General features: G+C 53.7%; 1 protein-coding gene across 1 annotated transcript; it reads left to right on the top strand.

Moving 5' to 3' along the window:
* The first annotated feature begins 784 nt into the window (after positions 1–784).
* On the top strand, positions 785–10,993 carry DDRGK1 (DDRGK domain containing 1). Its single transcript, XM_012639299.1, has 9 exons — positions 785–934; positions 2,120–2,326; positions 3,600–3,712; positions 3,966–4,067; positions 6,343–6,465; positions 6,834–6,872; positions 9,549–9,605; positions 10,129–10,177; positions 10,549–10,993. Exons 1-9 carry the CDS (start codon positions 844–846, stop codon positions 10,713–10,715), a joined length of 948 nt encoding a protein of 315 aa, XP_012494753.1. The 5' UTR covers positions 785–843; the 3' UTR covers positions 10,716–10,993.
* The last annotated feature ends 2,342 nt before the right edge of the window (positions 10,994–13,335 follow it).

Below are 13,335 nucleotides of genomic sequence, written 5' to 3' on the forward strand. Positions count from 1 at the left end.
CTCAAGCGATTCTCCTGCCTCAGTCTCCCAAATAGCTGGGACTACAGATGTGCAACACAGCCCGGCTAATTTTTTTATATTTTTAGTTACCCAGCTAATTTCTTTCTATTTTTTTTTTTTTAGTAGAGATGGGGGTCTTGCTCTTGCTGAGGCTGGTCTCGAATTCCTGACCTCAAGTGATGATCCTCCCACCTCGGCCTCCCAGAGTGCTAGGATTACAGGTGTGAGCCACCACACCCGGCCTTGGTTGATGGTTTTAAAACATAACATAGATGTTGTCTACTGCACATAACAGTGTGCAGTAATTTCCTCTTAACATTATGGGTTTTTTACACCCCAAAAGCTTCATTTTATTTATTTATTTTTTAGAGACAGGGTCTCACTGTCGCCCAGGCTAGAATGCAGTAGTGCAATCACCGCTCACTGCAGTTGACAATTCCCAGGCTCAAGCGATCCTCCTGCTTCAGATTCCTGAGTAGCCCGGACTGCAGGTGCAGGTCACGACCCCCCTACCCCTCCACCCTAGCTAATTTCTTAAGGTTTTTTGGTAGAGGTAGGGTCTCGCTATGTTGCCTAGGCCGGTCGGGAACTCCTGGCCTCAGGTGATCCTCCCCCGCCTCAGCCTTCCAAAGCGCTGTGATACAGGCGTGAGCAACCCTGCCGGGCCAACACTTCATTTTAAAAAAATCAAGGCCTCTGAGTGAAGTGTGAGGCCTGGGCGGGACCCGAGCAGTGGGCGGGGTCTAGGGTGGGGAAAGGGAGGGGGCTGTAGGTCGGTGGGCGGGGCTTAGGCGCTCACGGGCTTCAGGGCGGAGGCGGTGGTTCCGCGGGGAGGCCGTCGTCATGGTGGCGGCCGTGGTGTACTTGGTGGCGGCGGCTCTGCTTGTCGGCTTTATCATCTTCCTGACTTGCAGCCGGGGCCGGGCGGCAGCAGGTAGGAAATGCCGCCGCGCCAAGCCCGGTGGGGCCGGGTTCTCCGGCCTTCAGAGCCTTTGTAGGCCGTCGTGCCGCGGCTCATGCGCATGCGCTGGCGTGCCTTGCCGGGCTGCTGAGGATCTGGGCGTGCGTCAGGCTGGCCGCGCGCATGCGCTTATGTGCGCGGGATGAGGGACTGCTGGGGCTTTCGCAGTGCTACAACCCTACCTCGGAACCGGGTAGCAGCGCCCCTACACCTTTCTCCTGGCCCCAAGCGCGAGCCTCGCCCCATCCCTCTCCTCCTCCTGCGCTCTCCACAGCCCCAGACCCAGAGGGTTCTCAAGCCCTAGCGGACACACACACCCATCCCTCATCATCTGGGTCGTCTCCCTTCGCGCACATTAGGGAGGCCACAGTGGTTTCCCAGCCTCCCCAGACTGGCCCCAGAGCCGGTGCCCGGAGGCAGGCATCCGAGTGTTTTCTGCCTGCCCACGAGGTGGAGGAAGCGTGAGGCGGCCCCAGGAAACTCCCTGAAGCGCTCCCCCCTTCGGCAAGGAGAGCGCCCATGCTGCCTTGGCCTCCCTTCTTCTGTTCTGCGCCCCATCTTGGATCATCGGCCAGGGCACAGAACAGATACATTTGTCATCCCCTCTCTATTTCTTGTCAGCAAATGGGTTTGTGTATGTATCTCTCCTTTTCCCTGGGCCCACAAGCTACTTCAGAGTACCTGCATGCTCCGAGGGCAGGGAGAGAGAACCTGAGGTAAGGCAGAAAGCCAACAAAGCTTCCTAGGTGAGGAGGCTCAGTCCCTGAGACCTGTACTCTGGTTGGGGTGCCAGATGAAACTATGACAGATGGTGTTAGACAAGAAATAAACATAGTCCTGCAGTGGGCATTTGGTGAGACCTGGAGACGGGAGGGTGGGACTCTCCTGAGAGGCCACCTGGAAAAGTAGGGCTTTTCCGGAAGAGAAAAGTATCAACACAGGCAGGAGGGAAGGGGTGAGCTTGCTGCATAGGACCAAGGTGTGGGCCTGGTTGCAAAGGCCTTGCTGGTCAGACTGAGAAGTTGGGGCTTTGCTGTGGGCAGCAGGAGCCTGGAAGGAGACCGAGCAGAGGAGGGTGAGGCTTCCCAGTTGCTGCTTCCCCTGCCATCTGGCAGGCTAGGCTGCCTGGCAGCATCATTGTTCCTCTCTTCCCTACAGCTGGCCAAGAGCCACTGCACAATGAGGAGGAGCCAGTAGCAGCAGGCCGGGTGGCCCAGCCTTGGCCCCTGGAGGCTGAAGAGCAGAGAGCTGGAGGCAGGCCCCGGCGCCGGAGGGACCTAGGCAGCCGCCTACAGGTCCAGCGTCGAGCCCAGCGAATGGCTTGGACAGAAGTGGATGAGAACGAGGATGAAGCTGTTATCCCAGGTGAGAGGGGCCCAGCCTGGTAGGGAAGGGGCTGGATTGGAGGGCAGGATAAGGGAGTTTGCAAAGCTTAGTGGCGGAGTAGGGTGTGAAGCCCCAGTGTGGGAGAGACATCTGGGAGCCACAGGTGGAGCAGAGGGAGACTTGGGACCTGCCCTTTGGTCCTGGGGGCCAATAGTTCTGGGTCCTGATCCCTGTTCCACTGGGTCAATCCCCTCTTTCTTCATTTTGGCTCTTAGTGTTCAAGTAAGAGGGCAGAGGTCTTCAAATTGATTCAGAATGTTCTTAGACTATCCTTTATATTCCAGTATCCTTTCTTGGTATGGGCAAACTCATTCCCTGAGGACCTCACCCTAGGGGCAGAGTGCCTGGCCAAGAGCTTCTGCAGTTCCTGGAGTCAGGTCACCCGTAACCCCAGAAGAATGGTTTGGGGATACAGATATTCTGCTGACACAGAGGCCTCCATATCCCTGGTGCTGGGAGACCAACAGAGCCCTCAGGATTCTGGGAAAGAATGTCTTTTCTCCAGTATTTGATGGCTGACTTGAGCCTGAGGACAGGGCATATGAGCCTTTCCCAAAAACTGGGGCATTTGGGGCTTTTGCCTTGTACCCTTGGGGATTAGCCCCTTTGGCTCAAAAAGAGACCCTCTGTTGTGCCATCCCTCCTGTCTCAGACTTGGGTTCAGACACCATTTTTTGCTCAGACATCAGTGGGTCTTTAACTTTCAGCTGGCCCTGGGGTAGTCCTCTGGTTGGAGCTATCTTTTTGGCCTGGCTTTGGTGAGACAAAGGGATAATCCTGGCCAAAAGCTAAGCCCAGAACCCTCAGCAACTCCTGACTATAGCAAGGAGGATTTCAGATTTGAGGCTGGGATAAATTTCCCCAGGGAACTGTCCTTCCCTGGAGGTTTGGCACAGAGACAGAAACCAGAGAACTCTGCAAGCCCAGACAGTCCTGCCTGTGATCATCAGACACTTGGATATTAGAAGCTGGCACCTCCCTCTTTACAGCTCTGCAGTATCTAAATTTCTCTTCCGTTCCCTTGCCCCACGGTCCCCTCACCCCTCTCCCACCCTCAACACACACATGCACTCACATACATATGCACACACACGTGCATCCACAGCAGATGTCTATGGAGGACAGAGCTGGGCTAGTGACATTTACAGGTGGGTGGAAGGGGATCCCCCTGTGAAGAGAGGGATGAGGGCAGATCCATTGTCAGCATCCTCTCTGGCCAGGACCTGAACTGTCTTTCTTTGACCATATCCAGCCCAAGAGGAAGAAGACATCGAGAAGCCAGTGGAAACTCACCCATCAGGGAAAATCGGAGCCAAGAAACTACGGAAGCTGGAGGAGAAACAAGCTCGAAAAGCTCAGCGTGAGGCAAGCAGGAGGGATGGGGTGCAGCTCTGGGAAGTGGAAAAGAGCCTTGACTTCCCTGCTTGCTAAGGCAGACTCTACCCAAGCAGCAAACACTAGCTCCTTGCCCTCTGGGGTGGTGTTTGCTACTTGCCTGGCTATCACGTGCAGCCTTGGCCTGTGCCCTGGCCCAGGCATTGCCTTCCCTGGCCTGTCTGGGAGATGGGCACACTCTAGCTGAGTGTGGGAAATATGACCCATTGAGACCTCTCTCCAGGCAGAGGAGGCTGAACGTGAGGAACGGAAACGCCTGGAGTCCCAGCGTGAGGCAGAGTGGAAGAAGGAGGAGGAGCGGCTTCGCCTGGAGGAGGAGCAGAAGGTGAGGCTGACCCCTGACCCTGACCTCTAACCCCTGATCAGGCAGCCTTGCTTCCCATGCAGCTCCTCAATACTTCCAACCTCGAAGATGGGCCACGGACCAGGCACAAGGCAGGCTCTGATTTATTTGGTCCCTGGGCTCTAGACATAGCCTGTGAAAGCTGCTGCTGAAAAGTAGAGCTTGAGGTGAGGATTGCTGTGCACATGACCATCAAGTGTGCCTGCAGCATGTGAAGGACACTGATGTGGTCGGGGTGGCTGGGCAGAGTGAGCCAGGAGAGGAGGAGGGGAGGGCACAGATGTGAGGGAGCTCTGGTCCTAAGGCTGTTAAAGGTCATTGTAAGAGGTGGTGGATCTGTTGAGGGCCTGGCATAGAGGAGGTGCTCAGGGAATAGGGGTCATTTCAGTAAAGGTGGTTAACGAATGTTTATTTGCCAGATGCTTCCTTTGGTCTGAGAACCGGGTTCCCAAGAAAGGGAATAGCACAAAGATGTGGGGTGTATAGGGTAAGAGCAAGGCCTACCCCAGCTGGGGGGACCTGTGGCCTTTGACTGTCCTGTTGTTCCAGGACCCTAGATGGCAGGAAACCTGTCTGTGGGTGCTGTAGCTGGTGGGCAGAGCACAGTGGCAGGGAGGCATTTGCAGAGAGGGTTTTTTACTTCTCTGAATATCGATCTTAATGCATCTTAAACATCCTGGCTCTTCTCCCCTATACCCACTTTCCCCTATGCTTAACATCTTTCCCTACTGTGGAACATTTCTCACAACTAATATTGGCGAGTTGTCATTAACTAAACTCTACATGTTGTTCAGATTTTATTAGCTTTTCCCCAGTATCCATTATCCGTTTTCTTTTCCAGGGTCCCATTCAGAATACCATGTTACGTTTAGTTGTCATGTCTTCTAAGGCTCCTCTGGGTCAGGACAGTTTCTCATACTTTCCCGTCTTCGATGATCTTGATAGTTTTTTTTTTGTTGTTGTTGTTGTTTTTGAGACAGAGTCTTGCTCTGTTGCCTGGACTAGAGTGCTGTGGTATCAGCCTAGCTCACAGCAACCTCAAACTCCTGGGCTCAAGCGATCCTCGTGCCTCAGCCTCCTGAGTAGCTGGGACTACAGGCATGCGCCACCAGGCCCGGCTAATTTTTCTGCTTTTTGTAGTGCTGAGGTCTCCCTCTTGCTCAGGCTGGTCTTGAATTCCTGGCCTCAAGCAGTTCTCCTGCCTCTGCCTCCCAGAGCTTCATGTTTTTAAAAAGATTTTTCTCAATACTGAAAAATGGGTTGAGTTGAGAGAGGCTATTGCACTAGGCAGTGGCGGTGATGATGGAGCAACATGGACAGACCAAGGAGTTTTCCGGAAGCTAGAGAAAGAAGTGGTCGATGGGACCTCATTTCTGACCAGGGCCACTGGCTGGATGGCTATGTAATCCACTGAGCCAGGGACCCAGGAGGAGGACCAGACATGGGGGGAGTAGATCACAGGGTTTGCCTGGTGCCTGTGAGATGGCCCAGTAAGTGTGTCACGTGGGCAGTTGTGTGTTCAGGAAGAGAGATTTGGGTAGAGATACAACTGTGGCAGTCACTGGCAAGGAAAACGTTGATGCTGTGGGCATGGGCAAGGTGGCCTAGAGAGAGTGGAGGAGAGAGAGGGGGCAGGGCTGAACGACAGAGGCAAGAAGAATGGCCAGGAGCAGGAAAAAATCCAGGAGAATGTGGCCCTGGAGCCAAGGCAGGAGAAAAGGATGGTCAGCTATGTCCCAGCGACACTGAGAGGACAGGGATCGGTATGAGGCCTGACGGTTGTCCTTTGGATTTGGTGAGTGGAGGACATGAGTGAGACTGTGGCAGGAGTTGTTTTAGTGGAGCTGTGTACACAGAAACCAGATTGGAGGGGGCTGGCTGGGTGAATTGGGTGTTCATGAAATTTGGATGTGACAGTGTAGGGAGAGGGTGGGGGTGACTGGAGGGCATGGTGGTGTGGGGTCATGGCAAGGTTTTCAAGAGATTGGCAAGAGACTTTACTAAGTATGCTCCCTGAGCACAGAGGGCAGGGGGAGGGGTTGAGCAGCATTTGTCTGGGTGGTGATGGGGCTGAGGACAAGAGGGGCATCTGCTAGTTGTGCATCTGGGGGGAAAGGGGGTGGGGTCTTCAAGGAGCCCTGTCCCTGAGAAAGGGCTGGGCTGTATGCTCTGGTGCCCTGTGGGGGCAGCAACAACCAGAACAGGGATGGGGTGGGCATCTGCCCCCCATCCCCGACTCTTCCTTCTGCATCCACAGGAGGAGGAGGAGAGGAAGGCCCGGGAGGAGCAGGCCCAGCGGGAGCACGAGGAGTACCTGAAGCTGAAGGAGGCCTTCGTGGTGGAGGAGGAGGGTGTGGGCGAGACCATGACTGAGGAGCAGGTAGGCCTGCCACCCCTGGGAAACCCCCCTGCACTCATCAGGACAGCCTGTGCCAGACCCAAGGCCAGCCACCCCATCCCAGACACCCCTGGCAGGGCAGTGAGAGGCAGGTAGGCGCCAGTACTGCAGGCTTTAGTGGCCAGAGAGACTTTGTCTTCTGCAGAAGATGGTGCCCTGAAACCATCACCCTGGGAGGCTCTGCTGCTCATGCAGGCAGGTGGGCAGGTGGCACATGCAGGTGGTTGGGCGGGCACACAGGCATAGGGCCCTCAGGGGAACAGGTGGTGGATGCACAGTCATGCAGGTAGGCACAGACCCCTACAGCTCCTGCCAGGGGGACACTCACCCTGATTTCTCTGCTCTTTTAGTCCCACAGCTTCCTGGCAGAGTTCATCAACTACATCAAGGTAAGAAGCTGCAGAACAAAGCAGGCTGCCAGCTACCCGCCTCGTGTGTACATGCCATGTCACCACCTCCTCAGGGCCTAGGGAGGCCTAGTGGGGGCTGCAAACAGTTCACTCAAACCCGTGCAGGAGCATGCAAGGGAGCCCAGAGGGAATGAACTGCTGGTGTCCTGGCCAGGAGAGTCCCTTGTCTGACTCTGAAGGTGGAGAAGGACCTGGGTCTATGTGGGAGGCTTGAGCCTTTGATCGCTTCCTCACACTCAGGGCTTGACAGTTTCCCTGCTCTTCAGACCCCACGCTCAGTGAGTCACTGTGTTTTCAAGTCTCTCCATGTGTGTTTTCTGTCAGTTCTGTCACACTGAGGCTCCACTAAGTTGAAGCAGGTGTCCTCTGCCATGTACTCTTGAGTGGGACCTTGGGTCTTCCACGGGGAACAGGATGATGTTCCCTTTGGAATCTGAGACGGGGCTGCAGTGTGTACCCTCCATCTGCAGGCACCGCACAGGCCGCCCCGTGCTGTTCCGGTTGCATAAGCACGTCCTGCTCTGCTTTGCTGCTAAGCAACTTCTCTCCCACAAAGGATGCGGTGAGGGGAGAGGTTTTCAAGTGCAGCTTAGAGGTGCAGAGGCGGCTGAGGGAAGGAGTGCAGAGGGAACGGGGGCGGTGGTGGGGGTGCTGCTAGGGGCTGCCAAGGAGCCAGGACTTGCATAATCCTCCCCCCACCTCTCCCAAAAGAGAGCAGGGTTTAGACACATCGCAGGAGTGAGGGGCTGGCCTCACAGCCTGGGACCTGGCGGTTCCTAAGAGGGAGAAACACGGACAGCTCTGAGAGGGTCCCGTCGGCTCAGGCTGAGAGCATTCCCCTCTGATGGAGCCCTTTCTCCACCCTGGCACACTTGACCAGGGACTGCAGCGAGGGCGGGATAGCTCTCCGCTTTCCTGCTGCTGTTTGGAACTCGCTGTCCGCACCTACCCAGTAGGCAGCGACATAGTCTCGAAGTCCCTCTCCAGGAAGCCTTCCCAGGCGGATTTAGAACAGAGGGTCAGCTTCAGCGTCCCCTTCTTCTCTGCGGAGAGTGGAGGAAAGGCTTCCAGTTCTAGGCCTTTCAGTGGCTCCCTGGAGGTACTGTTCTCTGGGAATTCTTTAAGCTCTTTAGGAGCTCAGAAGTTTTTCCAGCCTGTGTTGGCTGATTCTCCCGGAGCTGCTGTCTTGCAGGGAGAAGGAGAACTTCTGAAATTCGATCCACCCACCATCCTCCTCACTCCAGGCCCTTTTGATTTAAGATTTCAGAACTGGAGAACATTTCTGCGTAGTTTGTGTGAGGTGTGGGGATAGCTTGATCTTATGGGTCTTCTCTCCTGTCTGACCATGGCTGGGCTCAAACCATCCACCTGCCTCGGCCTCTCAAGTAGCAGGGACTACAGGTGCACGCCACCATGCCACACCTGCTTGTTTATTTTTTTCAAACATGCTTTTGGTCCCAGCAGTACCTCAGGCCAGGTCCTCAGGGACCACCTGGGGAGACTTTGTGTTCCTGCTCCGAGGTGTACTGAGAGCCCAGTGCCTGTTCCCTGTTTTGTAGGTAAAGTCCAGCTGGCTAGGTCACCTTGTACTTGCCCACCCCCATGGCCCAACTGCCTCTCAGTCGCCTCCCTGCTTGCACATACAGTTTGGTATTTCAAACAAGTCACATGCCCATCTGCAGCCAGGGAGGTGTCACCATGTCAGTCCTCCCCCAGCTCATTTGCTGTGGAGGATTCGCAGAAATGCAAGAGATCGCCTTTTTTCAAGTCACATGCTGTCTGGGTAGGCAGTAGGGGCAGATGCCTGTGTAGACCCGGCCATGGACCCTGGGCTGCACCCCTGGGAACTAAGTTTCTACTGAGGCTGTGAGGGCAGCTCGTGGAGCATGGAACACACCTATGATGAAAAGCGTTCCACAATGTTAGTGACAGTCATCTTTAAGGTGGGCTCAATGCCTCAGACGGTGGGAAGAGAATGGGTGAAAAGCGTGGACGTGTTAGACTGTGGGTGACCAGGCTGAGGGACAGTGAGCAAAGCTGAGGCGGGCATGGGCTCCCCTGTCTCTCCTGAGAGCCCCTGCCTCGTGGGGCCTTTTATCTATTCTCTCCTTGTCTATGTACTTGCCTGTCTCACAGCCAGACTGTGAGCTCATTTACCACGTGTCCCCCACACCTCAGTGCCTTGTCCTGGTCCTCAGCAAACATGAGTCCTGGTGATGGTTTTTAAAAATAGCTTTTGTTTACTGTCACCTCCTCCCTCCCTCTCTGTGGTGCCTCCCCTTCCAACTTGTTCATGATATTACAAAGATACGGCTGGATGGAGAGGACAGTGGCAGCTGTGCTCCGATTTCCATGTATGTGTCTGTCTTGGAGTCCAGGACAGGGCCTGGAGGCCAGTGGTTGTTTTGGGTAGATCCCTCCTAGAAAGCAGGGGAATGAGAGAGTTTATGAATGTTTGTGTCTCTGTATGTGGCTGGTTGTGGGAGCATGTGTGTCTGTGTGTCAGGGGAGCAAGGCTGTCCCGTAGGAGTGTGCACAGTGTTTATCCAGCCACCCAGAACAGATCAGATCAGAGTGCAAATCTTGGAAGGAACCCATGCTGAGAGGAATTTGCCCAAGTTCAGCCTTTCTCCCCTTCTCTCTCTCTCTTTGTAGCAGTCCAAGGTTGTGCTCTTGGAAGATCTGGCTTCCCAGGTGGGCCTGAGGACTCAGGTAAGTCCTGGAAGGTGACCTGCTATGTGTAGTGTGTCTAGGGGTTCTGTGCAGCTAGGAGAGGGGGCTTGCCCTAAAGATAGAGTTTTGATGCATCCTCCACCCTGCCCCCAACCAAGAGTGAGTAGCGTGCAGGAATCTCTTGGCACCCTAGGAATCCTGCATTTTTACTAGATGGAAGAACAGGCAGGAAAGAAAAAAAAAATCCAAACCCCATCACTCTACCAATCCCTGTGACCAAAGCAGCTCAAATCCAGTTACCTTGACAACTCTTGCAAACAAATTGCACCAACCTGTTTGGCTAAATGTCACTACTGCTCCCCTCCTAACTGGAAGAGGGCCTCTGTTGGCTCAGAACCAGAGCCCCTTGTCCCCAGGGCCCTTCAAAGAGGCACAGAGTCACACTGAGGGGCAGCTGAGAGAGGGAGAGGAGGAGCTTTGGCTGTAGTGGGAGGCAGGTCGCAGGTGTTTTTTCTAGGGACGACAGTGCCTGTCCCTGCTCTGAGAAGTGTTCTCCCCACAGGACACCATAAACCGCATCCAGGACCTGCTGGCTGAGGGGACTCTAACAGGTGAGAGGATGAGAATCCCTGCAGGCCCTGGCCTTGGGGAGTGTCTGGCCACAGGGGGCTGCAGGGACTTGTTGCAGAGATGGGATGACCATCTGAGGTTGGGGAATGGGGTATGCGACAAGGGGCACTAAGCAGTTGGACACAGTTATAAGGAGGGCGTGCTAAGGCCTGGGGATCGCTGTGGGTTGAGGTGGATAGGCAGGGATGCCTGATTTGCCTCTTCCAGCCTGGATTGGATGCAGCCAGGAAAGGCCAGGCAGGCAGGAGACCCGGAGGGCTCTGTACCTGTTGTGAAGGAGTGAGTGGGCATTATCAGGCCAGGTGGGGAGGGCCCAGAAGGACCCAGCCCCACAATCCGCATGTCCCTACAGGTGTGATTGACGACCGGGGCAAGTTCATCTATATAACCCCAGAGGAACTGGCTGCTGTGGCCAACTTCATCCGACAGCGGGGCCGGGTGTCCATCGCCGAGCTTGCCCAGGCCAGCAACTCCCTCATCGCCTGGGGCCGGGAGCCCCCTGCCCAGGCCCCAGCCTGACCCCAGCCCTTCCCTCTTGGACTCAGAGCTGGTGTGGCCTACCTGGCCATACATCTTCATCCCTCCCCACCTTCCTGGGGCAGTGATGGAGTGTGGCCAGGCAGTTGTAGATTAAAGGCCTGTGAGCACTGCTGAGCTTGGTGTGGCTTGGTGTGGCAGAAGGCCTGGCATCCCAGATAAGCAGGTGAAATTTAGGCCTCAGAATATATCTGAGAGGTAGGGAGGGTCCCTTGGAAGCTGGTGGAAGTCCCATTCTTAACATGCAATTATTCATTCAAAAAAAACCCTCTATTTTGTACTCACTCTGTTCCTTTGTGCCACGCAAGCCCAGACCCTGAGGCATAGGTGACATCTTTCTCTTCCCTGTTCCACCTCAGAGCAAAAGTGGGGAAACCTCTTAGGCCACGTTCTCTTAACTGGGGAGGGAGGTCTCATGATCTTATACAGATTCAGGACCCGTAAGTGGGTCTGAGGGCCCCAGGGAGGAGAGTTAATGAGCCATGCCAAGGGTGGAGTCCTAGGGAGCATCAGCCTTTGGGGGGAGGGCAGGGAGGTCAGTGAAGAAGAGAGGTTGGGCCACCACCTGCAGGGCAGGTGGGAGGAAAGGGGAAGACCTGCTTGAGCCGGATGTGAGTGCGGTAGAGGGACATTGCTTATACGGAAATCACGTGAATTCAGCTCTACGTCCTTGACAAAATAAAAAGTTTAGACGGTGTGGGTGATTCCACCCACTGGTGGATGTGAAGACCATATGCTCAGGAGTGGGTGGGATGGGAGATGTGTATCTCCTGCAGGGTCAGTCATTCTGGTTCCTGTGGGCTGTTCATGGCATGAGCATCCTGCTGTGCTGAGGGTGAGGCACATGTTTAAATGTGTGTTTTTTTATGCAAGGTGGCCTCTAAGCATAAACCTCCTACTTCCTCTGGTGCCTGGTGGAGGAGGCAGCTTTCTGTTCTGGCCCAGGAGGAAACTATCTCTGTGGATGGTGATGCAAAGATGGTATGTCAGGCTCCAGGGCAGAGCCTTCCTGAGGAGTTGTCAAGGGTGTTTTTGACTTACTTGGTGCCATAAGTGTTGACTGTAGAACCTAAATTCCAAGTAAGGTATGGCTCTGCTACTTGCATTAGCCACAGGTACCCGTAGTCACCTGGAGCTGTGAAGGACCACGTGCATTGTTGGGAAGGCAATGTGGAGCCCACAGTCTAGCAGGAGAGAGAAGAAACAGACATAGATAACCACAGCATGAGGTAGACACGTAACATTACAAAGGGAAAAGAAGAGGTGACTTACAGTTAGATCAGTGGTTCTCAGCCCTAGTTGTTCATTAGAACCACCTGGGGAGTTTTTTTTTTCAATAGTCTCATGCCAGCAAGGCGGCACTCGGGACCAGTTAAATCAGAATCTCTGGGGGTGGGATCAGGGAGCATCAGTAGGAGATCCCAATGTGCGCCAAGGTTGAAAGCTATCGGAAGCAGGTGGGGTGGGCAGGAGAAGCAGACAGTAAGGTTGCACGTAATTAAAATCCCCAGGAGAAGGGCCTCCCACAGAGAAAGGCAGCAGCTCCAGGGCTCTCCCATCCTCTTCCCCCAGTCATCATCTGCCACTGCCATCCAGAAAGCAAGATGGCTAAGGCAGCCCCAGCACCAGCATCCCATCCTCAGTATGGTGCCCAGAGTCCAGGAGTGGGGAAAGGCACATCCCTTCCTCACATCCTGGAAGCCACCTAAGATTCTTGATGTCCCATGGGCTTAGTATGGACAAAAAAACCCTATCATATGAACAGTTCATTAAACAAATAGTAAACAACTAACATTTTTATAAATGTGTACAAACTGCTTTCACAACTGATAAATGAAAACTTCGGCCATGCATGGTGGTGCGTGTCTGTAGTCCCAGCTATTCGGGAGGCTGAGGCAAGAGGAATTGGAGGTTGCAGTGAGCTGTGATTGTGCGACTGCACTCCACCCTGGGTGACAGAGCAAGACTCCATCTCTAAAAAAATAAATAAATAAAAATAAATGAAAACAGTTTTAACAACTTAAAATTTTTCAGACATTTAAGCATTAATTGTTAAATACTTATAATCATTCAATTAAAATCCCCAAGTTTAATGTATGAAATTATTTTTTTATTTTTTAAAAAGTGGTAGGGGAGTAATATGCAGGGTTTGGTTTCCTTGGTTTCCTTTTTTTTTTTGAGACAGTCTCTGTCACCCCAGGTAGAGTGGTGCAGTGGCATCATGATAATTCACTGCAACCTCCAACTCTTGGGCTCAAGTGATCCTCCTGCTTCAGCTTCCTGAGTAGCGCACCACCACGCCTGGCTAATTTTTCTAATTTTTGTAGAGACAGGGTCTCACTCTTGCTCAGGCTGGTCTCCAACTCCTGAGCTCAAGCAATCCTCCTGCCTTGGCCTCCTGGAGTGCTAGGAGTGCTATTTTAAATGCTTTTACACCTTAAGAAGTAGACCAGACACACATAGTATAATAGTATAATGATTACTGATTTGTACGTATAACACTGAAACTGATTTTAAACATTTCAGTACAACGGATTTATATTTCCCTGTGCATCAGTTCTACTTTAATTTTTATTCCTTTCTGTGGGTACAGTTTTCACTG

This window comes from Propithecus coquereli, unplaced genomic scaffold (assembly GCF_000956105.1).
Source record: "Propithecus coquereli isolate 6110/MARCELLA unplaced genomic scaffold, Pcoq_1.0 Scaffold139, whole genome shotgun sequence".
NCBI lineage: Eukaryota > Metazoa > Chordata > Mammalia > Primates > Indriidae > Propithecus > Propithecus coquereli.